This window comes from Pan troglodytes, chromosome 2, assembly GCF_028858775.2.
Source record: "Pan troglodytes isolate AG18354 chromosome 2, NHGRI_mPanTro3-v2.0_pri, whole genome shotgun sequence".
In the NCBI taxonomy this organism is placed as follows: Eukaryota; Metazoa; Chordata; class Mammalia; order Primates; family Hominidae; genus Pan; species Pan troglodytes.
Genome location: NC_086015.1, coordinates 105,118,954 through 105,134,306, shown reverse-complemented (window position 1 = coordinate 105,134,306; position 15,353 = coordinate 105,118,954). Strand labels below are relative to the sequence as shown.

At 38.9% G+C, this 15,353-nt stretch overlaps 1 protein-coding gene across 26 annotated transcripts in view; it reads right to left on the bottom strand.

Annotated features, from left to right (window-relative positions):
* The window catches only part of NXPE3 (neurexophilin and PC-esterase domain family member 3), a 47,396-nt gene that overhangs the window by 6,018 nt on the left and 26,025 nt on the right, over nt 1-15,353 (bottom strand). For 21 of the 26 annotated variants that reach the window (XM_001149373.8, XM_009446078.5, XM_054682130.2 and 18 more), the window contains 2 exons: nt 14,274-14,347; nt 4,381-4,587 (listed from right to left, as the gene is read on the bottom strand). In XM_001149373.8, the coding sequence (XP_001149373.1) occupies nt 4,381-4,587; nt 14,274-14,347 (281 nt within the window). The remainder of the gene's footprint in view (nt 1-4,380; nt 4,588-14,273; nt 14,348-15,353) is intronic. The other 5 variants (XM_024355593.3, XM_063806094.1, XM_063806093.1 and 2 more) reach the window with 1 other exon arrangement.

Sequence of the window (15,353 nt, the reverse complement as noted above, 5' to 3'; positions counted from 1 at the left end):
AAACCTTCAAACCAAGCACATATATTTTGATTATACCTTATTAAGTGGCTTCAAATAACAATTTTTTTTTAAGTACAACAAAAAGGTACAATATCAATGTAAAGGGAATACCTATTTCACTGAACTCTGCCCCTTTTTGTATCAATGGGCCTTTATTCTAAAATGTTTATTATTTAAATTATTACGTAAACATAACATTCATTATAAATAACACCATCAGTGATAGACTCTACACTACACCTGTCTATGCCTGAAAAACAAAATAACCCATTTTTCTCTAATTATTAGGCCAAGAAATGTTGCTATTTGCACTGATCATTGCAATCTTTTTTATCTATGTCTAAAAAGTTTGGGTTTTTTTACTTCTATTTTAGGTTTGGGAGTGCACGTAAAGGTTTGTTACATAGGAAAATGTGTCACATATTATTTCATCACCCAAGTTTTAAGCCCAGTACCCAATAGTTATCTTGTCTGCTCCTCTCCTTCCTCCCAACTCCCCCACTCAAGTAGACCCCAGTGTCTACTGTTTCCTTCTGTGTGTTCATAAGTTCTTATCATTTAGCTCCCGCTTATAAGTGAGAACATGCAATATTTGGTTTTCTGTTCCTGTGTTAGTTCGCTAAAGATAATAGCCTCCAGCTCCATCCATGCTCCCACAAAAGATATTATCTCAATTTTATGGCTGCATAGTATTCCATGGTACATATGTACCACATTTTCTTTATCCAGTCTGTCACTGATGGGCATTTAGGTTGATTCCACGTCTTTGCTATCGTGAACAGCGCTGCAATGAACATTTGCTTGCATGTGTCTTTATGGCAGAATGATTTATATTCCTCTGGGTATATACCCAGTAATGGGATTGCTGGGTCGAATGGTAGTTCTGCTTTTAGCTCTTTGAGGAATCACCATACTGCTTTCCACAATGATCGAACTAATTTACACTTCCACCAACAGTGTAAAATTGTTACCTTTTCTCTGCAACCTCGCCAGTATCTGTTGTTTTTTGGCTTTTTAATAATAGCCATTCTGATTGGTGTGAGAACCACAATTTCAATGTGGTTTTGATTTGCATTGCTCTAATGATCGGTGATATTGAGCTTTTTCTTCATATGTTTGTTGGCTGTATGTATGTCTTCTTTTGAGAAGTGTCTGTTTATGATAATTTAAATTATAAAAATCAAATTGGCATTTACATTTTATTCTCCTAACAGATAAATATTATTTCTCTCAAGACATGGGCTTTAACTTCTGTTTTATGAGCACATACTAGCAACCAAATACTTCTTTGGGGAAATTCCGTCATTTGTAACAACATGGATGAAACTAGAGGACGTTATGCTAAGTGAAATAAGCCACACACAGATGTCTTTGATGTGGAACCTCATGCAATATTTGCCTTATACTGACTTATATGTGGAACTTAAAAAAGTTGAAGTAGAGAGTAGAATAGTGGTTACCAGAGGGCTGCTAGACGGGTAGGTGCAATGGGGAAATATTAATCAAGGTCTCAGAAGGAAAATGTTTTAGACATCTATTGCACAACATGGTAACCATAGTAAATAATCATGTATCATATATTTCAAAACTGCTAAAAGAAGAGATTTTAAATATTCTCACTATAAAAAAGTAAGTATGTGAGGTGATGGATATGTTAATTTACTTGATGTACTAATTCCACAATGTATATATATAAAATATCACATTGTACCCCATAAATATACTTATCTGTTGATTAAAAATGAATGTTTTTAAAAATTAAAGCAAGTTCAAATGTAATTTTGAAAAATGAAAACAAACACCTCTTTTTGCAATAAGCAAAAGAAAGAAGCAACCCTGTTTCTTTTGACTTTCAATTTTACCCTGTAGATGAAAAATCATGTTAATGTCCTACAGAAAAACTTCCATCTCTATCATGAGAATAACACAGATAGCATCGCAAATTAAAAATTCCCTTTTCTCCCTCTAAGTTGTATTTCAAGGTCCAGTTGCCTGGAGACATTCTGAAGGTCCCAGGAATCAGTGGCAGTCCTTGTTATTCCTAAAAAACTCTGTATAATTCATCACTTAGTACATGCACCCATGAGGAAAGAAGATGTGTCTCATATCCCTAAATATTCCCTTAAGTGCCTTAAGTAAATGTTGACAATCCAATTTAACTAATATTTCCTTAGCACCTACTTAGTGCCCACTACTATAGGTGCTACAAGCCAGCAATGCTCAGATGGATAAGCTATATAGTCCTTGCCCTCAGTGAGTTCATGGTCAATTTTGAAAAAGTAACATCAGAATATAATTGTCCTATAGGATGGGCAAGGTGGCTCATGCCCATAATCCCAGCACTTTGGGAGGGCAAAGCAGGCAGATCACTTGAGGTCAGAAGTTTGAGACCAGCCTGGCCAACACGGTGAAACCCGTCTCTACTAAAAATACAAAAATTAGCCAGGCATGGTGGCAGGTGCCTGTAATCTCAGCTACTTGGGAGGCTGAGGCAGGAGAATCACATGAACCTGCAAGGCAGAGGTTTTAGTGAGTAGAGATCACACCACTGCACTCCAGCCTGGGTGACAGAGTGAGACACCGTCTCAAAAAAAAAAAAAAAAAAAAAAAAAAAAAAAAAAAAAAAAAAAAAAAATATATATATATATATATATATATATATATATATATATATAGTCATATATTCTTAAGGGTTAAAGTAGGTTTCATTTTTTTCTCCTTGCATTTCCAGGTTTCTCTTCTAGATTTTCCTACCTAACTACTACTTAGCATTTAGCCCCATTTTAACTGAATAAAATCTCAAGCTACCACTTTCTTTTGATTAGATCAAGCACTGACACAGGCTTTATTTTTATCAGGTGAAGATATGTCTGTAAAGTATATGGTGGGGCGTGATGAAAACAGTCAGTGTGATCCTTGCTATCAAAGGAAATACCAAGCTACATCATTAGAATTTAAGAAGCAAGCAACTACAGACAACTAGGAAGGCCCTCACTGGTCAGCATCACATCAAACCTTGTCTAGCATCAAGCCATACAAAGTATTTCCCTTCTCCTAATGTATAAATTATACTTTATCAAACAAAGCTTAGTTATATCTGTTTCAATTTAAAAAACAAGCAAAACAAAAAGTGGAACTGACTTTACACTTTTGGGGACAATATCTACTTCCCCTTTCCTTCTAAAAATTAAATTTAAAACTAAGTTGAGGCCAGGTGTGAGCCATCAGCACTTTGGGAGGTTGAGGCGGGCGGACTGCTTGAGCATGAGAATTCGAGACTAGCCTGAGCAATACAGTGAGACCATGTCTCTACAAAAAATACAGAAAAATTAGCTGAGTGCAGTGGCTCACGCCTGTGGTCCCAAATGCTTGGGAGGCTGAGGTGGGAGGATCGCTTGAGCCCAGGAGGTTGAGGCTGCAGTGAGCCATGATCACACCATTGCACTCCAGCCTGGATGAGAGAGTGAGACCTCATCTCAATCAATCAATCAATAAAACTAAGTTGACATAATAAATAAAAGGGCTGATAAAAACAATCACAAACAACTCACAACAAACCATCAGGCTTTATTAAAAGCCTTGCCCACACATGGCCATTAAAAACAGTTCCCACAAAACTATCAGCTCTCTAAATTGTAAGCAGGGTCTTTATTTCTGCTCCTTCAGGATCCCTCCTTCCTTACCTCATCCATACCCCTTCCAGAAAGAAAAGAATGCCCTTGTGAAGAAGGGGTGGGCCTCCAACCACTGGGGTTTTGTTCTGAGTCTGGAGAACAGCCCCAGAGCCAAGCAGAGAAATCAAGAAGCTAAGAATGTTGGAACTTACCCAGACTCCCTCAGGAGGAGCCAAATCCATCTCAGAGTCACACCAATGGTAGGCCCAACGGATGACACAGGGATGGCTTTGCTGCAAGGATGCAATATGGACCACCATAGGTCTGGCTGCTTCCTTCTACTCAAAGCTACTATAAACTTGGAGTTGGATGAGACAGAACTAGGGCAGAAACAACTGGAAATGCCCACCTCTATTTTACAACCCAGAATATTAGAAGGGAAAGACACCTGTGAAGTGACATGGTCCAGCTGTCTCATCTCACACATGGAGAAATGAAGCCCTAAAAAGTAAATGACTTGTCCAAAGTCATACAGCTCATCAGTGACATAAACCTCAATGAGAACCCAGTGCTTCCATGAGTACAACACAACACAGCTATCGATCAGAAACTGTCACACATCTCTCCAGGGTTTGGGTACCTCTTTAGTCCTACACAGAAATATATGTTTCCTCACCTGATAACCTTTCTTCAGGCACCTGAGTGAGTCTGCTTATTTCAAAGCTGATGTGGGAAAGAGTTACGAAACAAAAGGCAAAGTACCAACCTGGAACAAATGCAGTAAGGTATTCAAACCATTGCCTGATTGTTGAGTCACCAAATAAATGCACCACTTTTCTTTGTAAGCACTCTGTAATGTTGTCAGGGTCATTAAACTGACGCATCTTAAACTTTCTGGGCCTCCACTGGTCTTTATAATAATACCCAGAAGGAAAAGTTCCTGAGCCTTGAGATAGTTCTAGACTGTTAGTTTCTGCAAAGAAAAAAGAAAAACAAATATTTTAATATTCTCCTCCAACAATAGATGAAAAATGTCCCAAGAAACAATTATGCCCATGTATTTGTTAGCCTGATAGCATGTGGGAAACATTTCCTGCTGTCAGACCTCAAATCCCAGACTTTTCTCCTGATTAAAAAAAGGTTTTCCACAGCCATAAAAAAGAATGAGTTCATGTCCTTTGCAGGGACATGGATGAAGCTGGAAGTCATCATTCTCAGCAAACTAACACAGGAACAGAAAACCAAACACCACATGTTCTCACTCGTAAGTAGGAGTTGAACAATGAGAACACATGGACACAGGGAGAGGAACATCACACACCGTGGCCTGTCGGGGGGTTGGGGGGAAGGGGAGGGAGAGCATTAGGACAAACACAAGGCTTAAAACCTAGATGATGGGTTGACAGGTGCAGCAAACTACATGTATACCTATGTAATAAACCTGCACATTCTGCACATGTATCCCAGAACTTAAAAGTAAAATTAAAAAAAAAAAAGGTTTTCCTTTGTACAAAAATGGGAAGATCTGAAATGGGCATGAAGGTATTGGTGGACAGAAAGGAAAGGAGGGACTTTCAGCATTCCCTCTGCTTACATTTTTTTTGAGATGGAGTCTCACTCTTTTTGCCCAGGCTGGAGTGCAGTGGCACAATCTCGGCTCACTGCAACCTCCGCCTCCTGGGTTCAAGTGATTCTCCTGCCTCAGCCTCCCAAGTAACTGGGATTACAGGCACGCACTACCATGCCTGGCTAAGTTTTGCTTTTTTTTTTTTTTCCCGAGACAGAGTCTTGCTCTGTCGCCAGGCTGGAGTGCAGTGGCATGATCTCAGCTCACTGCAACCTCTGCCTCCTGGGTTCAAGCGATTCTCCTGCCTCAGCCTCCCGAGTAGCTGGGAGTACAGGCGTGTACCACCACACCCAGTTAATTTTTGTATTTTTAGTAGAGATAGGGTTTCATCATGTTGGTCAAGATGGTCTCAATCTCTTGACCTTGTGATCACCCACCTCGGCCTCCCAAAGTGCTGGGATTACAGGCGTGATCCACCACGCCCGGCCAATTTTTGCACTTTTAGTACAGATGGGGTTTCACTATGTTGGCCAGGCTGATCTGAAACTCCTGATCTCAAGTGATCTGCCCGCCTCGACCTCCCAAAGTGCTAGAATTACAGGCGTGAGCCACCATGTCCAGCCTGATTACATATGTTTTTATCAAAGCCAAATATAAAGGAAGACAAAACCAAAGGAAATGTGTGGACATAAGCATTTATCCAGCATTCTCCCAGAAGAGAACAGTTTCTCACCCACATGCCTGTGAGGCAAGTAACAACTTAGACTAATACTTTACACATACAGAGTAGTATTAGTTCACTGTTTTCAGCCCATTAAAAGCAAAGTTAGAATCCATGAATCCCATCTTCAAATTTTAATTTTAATTCCAAAAAAACACCACTTAATATGGAGAACAAACTAATGGCAGACAATCTAACGGATTATTCTCCATTATACAAAAGGTTCAGAAAGTCTTTATATATAATGAACAATGCTAAAAATACATCACCAATGTGTACCTCCTGGTTGTAACCTAGTTACACTTGATAACACAAGCAAAACGACCTTTCAGAGGGAAAGTCAACATCCTTCTGCCCTAACACCTCCTGTAGAAAATGCCACACGTTACATGCTTCAAAACAGACTGTGATGGCTAATATTTCTTGCAAGTTTACTCTGCCTCAGACACTATTCTGAGCAAACGTATTATCTCATATGCTCACAGTAACTCTTTGAAGTAGGTCCTATCACTATCCCTACCTTTCAGAACAGCTAAACAACTTGACCAAGGTCCCAGAGCTGAGCTAGTAAGGAGCAAAGCCAGCACCTGGCCCAAGCAAGTGAGCCCAAAGCCCGTGATCTTAACCACTGTGTGCTAGATCACTTCTCAAAAACAGATGTTTATAGATGTTAACCATTTCTTTTTTTTTTCTTGAAGGTATATATTTATTCATTTCTAACAATTATTCAAACCTACAATCTTCAAGAAACCACCAGGTTATATCATTTTCTTACACAACCTTTATCAAAGTCCAGTCATTCTATAGTCACCTATTAAGCCACAATTTGGACTCTAAATGCTTACACAACTCAGAAATTTAAATTTAAGTGACTCCCCTATTTGTGACTACCTTTAGCTTATTTGACTTGACATTATCTGTGTTACTCCAAATTATTTTGGTTTTTATCCCTCCAAAGATGATGTTCTATTTGACACAGAGTGCATATCTAATCTTTTTTTCTTCGGCATCTGCTAATTCTTTGCAGGTTCAGAGCCCAAGTAGAAAAGGAAACTGAATGCTGATTTTAAAAGCTTTATTTGGCAAATGCGATTATCAAAGAAAAATTGTTGGGGGCGTGTAGGGTAAACATTTCCTTGGCTTGTTCAAAAATAATTTCTCAACATGTTATCAAGTGTAGCTTTAATATGTTACTGCACCTTGTGCAAAGCTCCCTCATTATATCAGTACATCGAGGCTGCATAGTTAGAGAGCTCCAGAGACGACACCTAGGGCCCACAGAAAACATTTACTAGAATGAGAATTAAAAGTTATTTTGATGTTACAATTTTTTACCACTGTTAATTTGGTAGACTCGGTTATTCTGTGTCAAATATGTGTTATAAAGAAAAGTATATGTCACACAGGAAACAATTACCATTTCCATTCAAATGTTAATTATATTTACTACCAGAGCTAAGGAAAGCAAATCAATTACTAAATCTGACATTAATTCTTTAAACATGCTGCATGCTACATGAGAAAAAAAATCATATTTTTTAAATGAAATGCACATACCTATGTTGCCCCCTTATGGTCAACTGGGACAAAAACATTTCCTGACAATTTTAATATGATTTTTAAGCAGTCTGTGGCTGTTTAAATGGTGTTTCTTGGAACTCACAATGCATTTCATGTAAGATAACTGAGATATGAAAGTCTCTTAAATAGATAATATAACCCCTAATGTACTATTCACATGGAATAAAAATAATTAAAACAAAAAATAAAAATGAGTTATTACTCAACTTTATGGTTATTTTGAAAATTGCTGGTGAAGGAAGAAGTTTAAACAGAGGTGGTTGTAAAAGCAGATATGAAGATTTGGGCAAAACCAGAAGGGATATTTTTTATTATTTGAAAGTAATGTCCCTGCATCTCTAAAATTTCTTGGCTTCTCTTTAAAGCCCATGGTTTGCATTTTCCTCCAAAGGGTGTCACGCCATGTAATCCATTAGCCATAATGAGGGCTGTCTGGGCCGAAGATGGAACAAAACGAAAGAGAAAAAGGCAGAGAGATAAATTTCCCTAAATCATCCAGAAAGAGCTGGACGAAAAGGACACAACGTGAATTGAGGTGGGGCGGGGCGGGGAGGGCTGCGGGGTGAGATGTGCAGCAAACCTGTCCGTTAATTTTATGGTATGGAATTGTCTGCAGAATTAAGAACAGTAAAAGGCAGGACAAAGGGGAGTACACAGTTTATAAGGGGGAAAACAAGACAGAAGAAATGGGATCAACCAATTCCCTGCACCAGAGACTGCCATGAGCATAGGAAGCTTGGGATAAGGTCAGTAGGGAGGGATAGCCCTCAGCAGGATGAGGAATGAGGATAGTGTATATTGAGCTGGTTAGGAACACTCTGTCAAGTGCTGGGAATATGAGAAGGGCCCAGCTACACAGTAATTGTAATGGCTTGAGTTTGAGTTTACTCCTTGAATTCCCCCTATGAAACCTTGGAAATTTAATTTTCTTTCCTATATATTTTAGTCCCCTAAAACCTCTGCAGTTTACAGAGGTAAGCTAAGAATGCTATATAGATAGAAATTCTATAAATTCATAGACTGTTGAATGGGACCTTAGAGAGTAGCTAGTCCAAATATCTTTTTTTTTTTTTTTTTTTTTTTTTGAGACGGAGTCTCACTCTGTCACCCAGACTGGAGTGCAGTGGCGCAATCTCGGCTCACTGCAACCTCCGCCTCCCGGGTTCACGCCATTCTCCTGCCTCAGCCTCCTGAGTAGCTGGGACTACAGGCGCCTGCCACCACGCCCGGCTAGTTTTTTGCATTTTTAGTAGAGATGGGGTTTCACCATGTTAGCCAGAATGGTCTCATCTCCTGACCTCATGACCCAACCGCCTCGGCCTCCCAAAGTCCTGGGATTACAAGCATGAGCCACCGCGCCCGGCTGTCGAAATACCTTTTAAAGATGAAGAAAGCAAGTCACAGAGTGACTTGACAAAGTTTCTCAATAAGTGTAGAGGCAGGTAGTGGTAGAGATGGTACCATTTACAAAGAAATACATTTTGCTGATATATTGAGGAGGCTTCCTTCCCTCAAATGCTATCAGTTAGTAGTTTTATACGCAGAACATGAGCCCTTTGATTTTCCCGGTTAACTAAATTAAAGATATTCTGTATCAAATTATTTTTTCCAGTAATTGGAAAGTAGTTGTCTTTAAAATAGCTTTGTCCCTTTGACAGCTGCATCCAGATAGTTAAATTTTTAAAAAATAAAATAGCTTTGTCCCATTTGTTATAACATTTATCTGCCATTTTCTAGAAATCAACATCAGATGAGGTCTCATCCACAAAATGACTAGTTTCGTTTTTACTGCACAACATGAAACACTATCATTCACTTCATCATTTGTATACTAGAAGGTTGATAAATTTCACTACTGCAGGCCAGGTACAGTGGTGGCTCACACCTGTAATCCCAACACTTTAGGAAGCCAAGGCAGGCGGATCACTTGAGGTCAGGAGTTTCAGACCAGGCTGTGGCCAACATACAAAACCACATCTTTACTAAAAATACAAAAATTAGCCAGGCATGGTGGCATTGTGCCTGCAATGGTAGCTACTTGGGAAGCTGAGGCAGAAGAATTGCTTGAACCCAGGAGGCAGAGGTTTTAATGAGCCGAGATCACACTACTGCACTCCAGCCTGGGTGACAGAGCGAGACGCCTTCTCAAAAAAAAAAAAAAAAAAAAAAAAATTAACTACTGCAGGCAAACCAAAGCATCAAGACATCATTGGCCATACCTCCTAAACATGGTTAAGGGGCAGTAGGGAAAATGCCAGATGAAGAGTCACGGGACCTACTCTAAGTCTGACTCCACATTTCCAACTCTTGAGACTTCAGAAATCATTTAAATTTTCATCTTATTCCCTAACTATACCCTCAGAGTCTAGCCTAACAAAGAAGGACTCAAAATGATGACACAATAAGTGAAATCTCTGGACTTTGGTCACATCATCCATAAAATGGGTCAACTACTAGTTATTTTGAAGGGTTATTGTGAAAATTCAATACTGTAATAGTGTGAATAGTAAAGCGCATGCTAGGGTCCTGGAAACATCCTATATGTTCTAAATGTTCAATAACTTGATCTAGATGGTAGTTATTTTATTAGTTTTCTATTGCTGTGTAACACATCACCACAAACTTAGTGGCTTAAAAACAAGAGACATTTATTAACCCACAGATCTGCAGGTCAGGAGTTTGGGACATAGCATAACTGTGTTCTCTCCTCAGAGTCTCACAAGTTGAATCAGGCTATTATCAGGGCTGTGTTCTCTGGAGAAAAGCCTTCAAAAAGGTCATTCAAGGCTGGGTGCGTGGCTCACGCATGTAATCCCAGCACTTTGGGAGGGCAAGGTGGGTAGATCGCTTGAGCTCAGGAATTCGAGACCAGCCTGGCCAACACGGTGAAACCCTGTCTCTACTAAAAACAGAAAAATTAGCCAGGTGTGGTGGCGCACGCCTGTAATCCCAGGTACTTGGGAGGCTGAGGCACGAGCATCGCTTGAACACAGGAGGCAGAGGTTTGCAGTGAGCCAGGATCGCACCACTGCACTCCAGCCTGGGCAACAGAGCAAGACTCTGTCTCAAAAACAAACAAACAAAAAAAACAAAAAAAAAAGTTCATTCAAGTTGCTGCCAGAATTCAGTTACTTGTGGTTTTAAGACTGAGTTTCCCATTTCCTTGATGGTTATCAGCCAGGAGATGCTCTCCAGCTACTAGAAGTTGCCTATATTCCTAGCCATGTGGCCCCCTTCATCTTTAAAACCAGCAACAAAGAATCTCCCTCACATGGGATCCTTCTTACACTTTGAATTTCTTCAGGAAGAACATGGCCCCTGTTAAGGGCTCATCTGATCTAAGGTCAGGTCTACCTAGGATAATGCCACTCTCTTAAAGTCAACTTTGTCATATAACATAATCAAATCATAGGAATGATATACCATCATATTTACATGTCGCTGCCACACTCAAGGGGAAGGAGATTATGTAAGAGCATAGATCACTGGAAGTCATCTTAGTATTCAACCTACCATAGCTACAAAGATACACACAAATGTAAAACTTCATTGTTCTTATCTATACTGTTGCCATTAGATCACCTCTTATTCTAAACTCTCAGTAAGTTCCCCCCAAAAATATAACCTCAAGTTGTTGATGAGGTCAGAATCTGTCAAGGTCCCTGAGCCACTCAGCTGTGATAATCTGGGGACTACATTACAGGTACTAATGAAAACTCAGCAGTAATTCTGGCACTGGGAAAACCTGACATAAACCAGATGCTTGCTCTTAAAAAGGTAGTCAACTAGAACTAAAAACTGTTTTTCCTTGCTTTTGACTGGAATTATGCCCACAAGTAGCAGTAGCACTGCCAATCTCAGGCAATCTAAATATGAATCTTAACAATAGTTTTACCTTGTAAGAATATTAATTAGCTAATACATAAATACAATTTCATAGGGAAAAAACTTCAAAATATAGGATTCATAAGTGAAATAAAAGTAGAAATACTATAAACCCCTTCTAAGGCTAAGGCAAAGAAAATACAAGACAAGCCTCAAATATCTTGTGGTGCCAGAAACTAAGGAAGTGCTCAAAACAAAGAAAAGGATGACAGCACACAGGATGACAAAACGGCACAAAGAAGCCAAACTGAAAGTGTTCCCCAACTGCCAAAACTGGAACAATTTGAGCAAAAATAAAAGCAAATAAAATAATGATTGAATTGGATTGGATTATGATTTTTTTTCCTTCATTCCAAGGAATGAAATTATCATGAGTCTACACTGATATAAATACTTAAAATGAAGAAGGGACAACTCTTCTTTGCAAAAGAATTCCAACTAATAAATGTTGAAAGAATGAGAGACATTAAAAGTCACAATTAGAATTCCACAGAAATCATTGCCACAGGCAAGATCTGATGAACCTTGATGAATGCTAAAATTAGTTGGTGAAAGTTTAAGCAGAAACAGAATGTTTACATAGAATGAAGCAAAAGAAGGAAAAAAAATTATGAGCCCTTGATTTAGGGTCTTTGAATGCCCCCTGCTGGTCCACAGAGTGAAATTCAGTGAAGTTCTACCAAGCTGGGTTCCTTCCATAGTCCATAAAGCAATTGCCCTTCTCTTTTCTTTCCAGTTATATACCTGTTACAACAAGATGGTTTTCCTATTCAAAACCAGGATATTCTGCTCCTACTAATTCATAGTTACTTTCTTCCTCTAAAAATATATCAAAAGGCTCACTAATTACCAAATCTATCTTCCCTCTAACCAGAAGAGTACATCATAAACCCACAGCCACTTCCTGGCTGATCCTCAAGACTTGTCAGGTACAGGTAAACTTTCCAAAGTTCCTCCTACTGACCATCCCTGGGACACCTACGGACATCACAATAAGGGCAAGCCAGTCGAGTCTGTGAGAAAGAAGGACTGATCCAGTAGTGGGAGACAGGGCCTCCTGAAGATGTCGAACATGGAGAGTGTTTAGAGCGCAGTACTACTGAAGGACACCTTGTCTACTGACATCTTGACCTCAGGGTTGAGGCCCAAACAGATAAAAGATAAATGTCATATATATATATATATATATATATATATATATATATATATATCCTCTAAAATTAGTAATTCATTTGGTTCAAGTAAATCAAAAACAGCTCTTCATCAGGAAAAGACTGGGAATTCTTGTGGCATATGATACTAGAGACAAGAGATATAAACTGGCAGTGCCCTGGCTGCATATGGGCCAAACAGATTTTATTTAGCCCATACAATATTTTCAAAGTCTTGAATTGGATGTCAATGTTCTAAAATATGGAGATATCACAGTTAAAAAATCAAAGTTTCTGGTTTCTCTTGGAAAAAACAAATCTACGGAGCTGGCCATACAGGGTTTTTTTCTACATGGTAATAAAGCAGCAGAAACTGAAAAGAGGCTGCCCCTTGAGATGGTCCTTCCTCTTCAGTTCCTTCCCCACCACTCATACAAGGCTTGTGGCTAATATCCACTCTGCTTGATCCACATGCATTAAATATCAAGCCCCTGCAGCAAAAGGGTTTGCCAACATCTGCAGAGTGGAGTACTATTAGTTAATATACTTTTAAAAGCTAGAAGGACCTTGCCCGCCATCTGCATAAGCCTCACTAGTAACATTCATCCCTTCTTTCTAAAAATCACGATAGCTAATTATATCTATTCTGCAAAATTTACATTTACTGCTCTGAATTTTGTTCTTTTACTATTAATATTCTACACCAATAAATCAGAGTCACCCGAAAAGTTTGTTAAAACTTTTTTGCTCGGCCCCACCAGCCAGGGTTTCTGTTTCAGTCATCTGAGATACGACCTGAGAATTTGCAATTCTATCAGGTTGCCTGGTAATGCTGATGCCACTGATCCACAGATCACACTTTGAGAACAGCTGCTATTCTCCAACCCAATGTTATTTTAAACATTTCCATGATAATTTTACCCATATCTCTAGAGCAGCAATGTCCAACACAACTTTTTGTGATGATTTAAACATTTCCATAATAATTTTACCCATATCTCTAGAGCAGCAATGTCCAACACAACTTTTTGAGATGATGGATAAATTCTACATAAAATGCTCTCTACATATAGTTATTGGGCATGTGTGATTAAATAACTAGATTCTGAATTTTATTTAATCTTAATTGATTTAAATTTGAATCACTACAAGTGACTAGTTGCTATCATATTGGACAAGGTTGTTCAAAAGACTCTTGAGGAGCCAAACAGAAGAGGGCTGGCAAGAGAAGAAAACTTTTACATGAGCTTAAATAGCAAAACTCGGCCGTGCACATGTCTGTAATCCCAGCACTTTGGGAGGCCAAAGTGGGAGGACTGCTTGAGCTCAAGAATTCAAGACCATCCTGGGCAACATGGCAAAAATTTGTCTCTGCAAAAAAAAAATGCAAAAATCAGCCAGGTGTGGTGGTGTGTGCCTGTAGTCCCAGCTACTCGGGAGGCTGAGATGGGAGGATCAATTGAGCCTAGGAGATCAAGGCTGCAGTGAGTCAAGATTGCGCCACTGCACTCCAGCCTAGGTAACAGAGCAAGACCCTGTCTCAAAAAAAAATAAAATAAAATAACAATAAATAGCAAAACTCAGAATTATGCACATAAGATCTGATTTTTTTAATCAAACAGTACTTCTAATATTTTCAATTGTGCCCAGAAGTAACTATGGCATATAAGTTTTTGCAACATAAATGAAACGACAGAGCCTCAACCCACTTAGTAAGAAAAACAACACATCATCAAGCTTATTCTTTTTTTTACCTTTTATTCTCCTGGGAATCACAGTTACCCAATCAGGTCCACTGGAGTTGACTGGCATTTTGATATTGACACCACTTTAAGAGGAATAAAAAAGCACAAGCTCAGGTTCAGGAACATTTATTTTCAGATATATGTCTTTATTGGCAAATGATAAAATGACTAATTTCACGGAGCCTTATTATGATGAAATATACTTATGAATGTTAACCAACACAAAATAATAAACTGGGTCTCTTGTAGTAAGCAGGTTTTATGTACATAAAAACTGCAAAGAAATTAAATTGATTCTTAAATTTCACTCCACTGTATACTGCTAAGAGTGCAAACTCCAAAATGACCAATTCTGGTTTGAATTATGTACTCCCCTTGGACTCAGAGAATGGCTCACACTGACAAGAATGTCTATTTTGTCATTACTTAGCTTTCAGGCTGCAAGTATACGCTGCATTAAGTCATGTATCAGATTCCTCAGGCCTTTTGCAGATCTGACAGGAGTCCTAGTGGGGACACCTGCCCCCCAGATACTTACTCATGCAGTACTTTGCTCATCATTACCAGGACTCTTTAGTGTCTGTTCCCCTTACTAAAACATGTACTACTCAAGGGAGGCAGCAGGGGAAAAAAATAAAATAAAATAAAACATATACTACTCGAAGATAAGGGTGGTGCCTCATTCATCTTTGTATCCTAGCACAGGCCCTGGTCTAGAGTCCATACTCAGTAAATATTTTTGGAGGGCTGCATTAAAACATGGGGGAGGGTGGAGGTAAGGAGAAAAGCACTCGAAATCCGGGGCAACTATTCCAGAAACTGAGTCACAATAAAACTAGGTCTCTTGTACTTAGACCAAAAACAAAAACATAAAATGTTAACTTCTCAAACTCTTGATATGGGAATGTACAGTCATTTTTTATTATTTCATCAATTTCAGAAAAAACTGTTTATTCAACAAATAATTCTTCAGCTTCTTAAGCCAGGTACTGTCCTAGAATCCAGGGCTACTACAGTAAGCAAAACACACAGCATCTCCTTCTTCATGGAGCTGACATGGAGACAGACAAAAAACAAGTAATGAAGGAA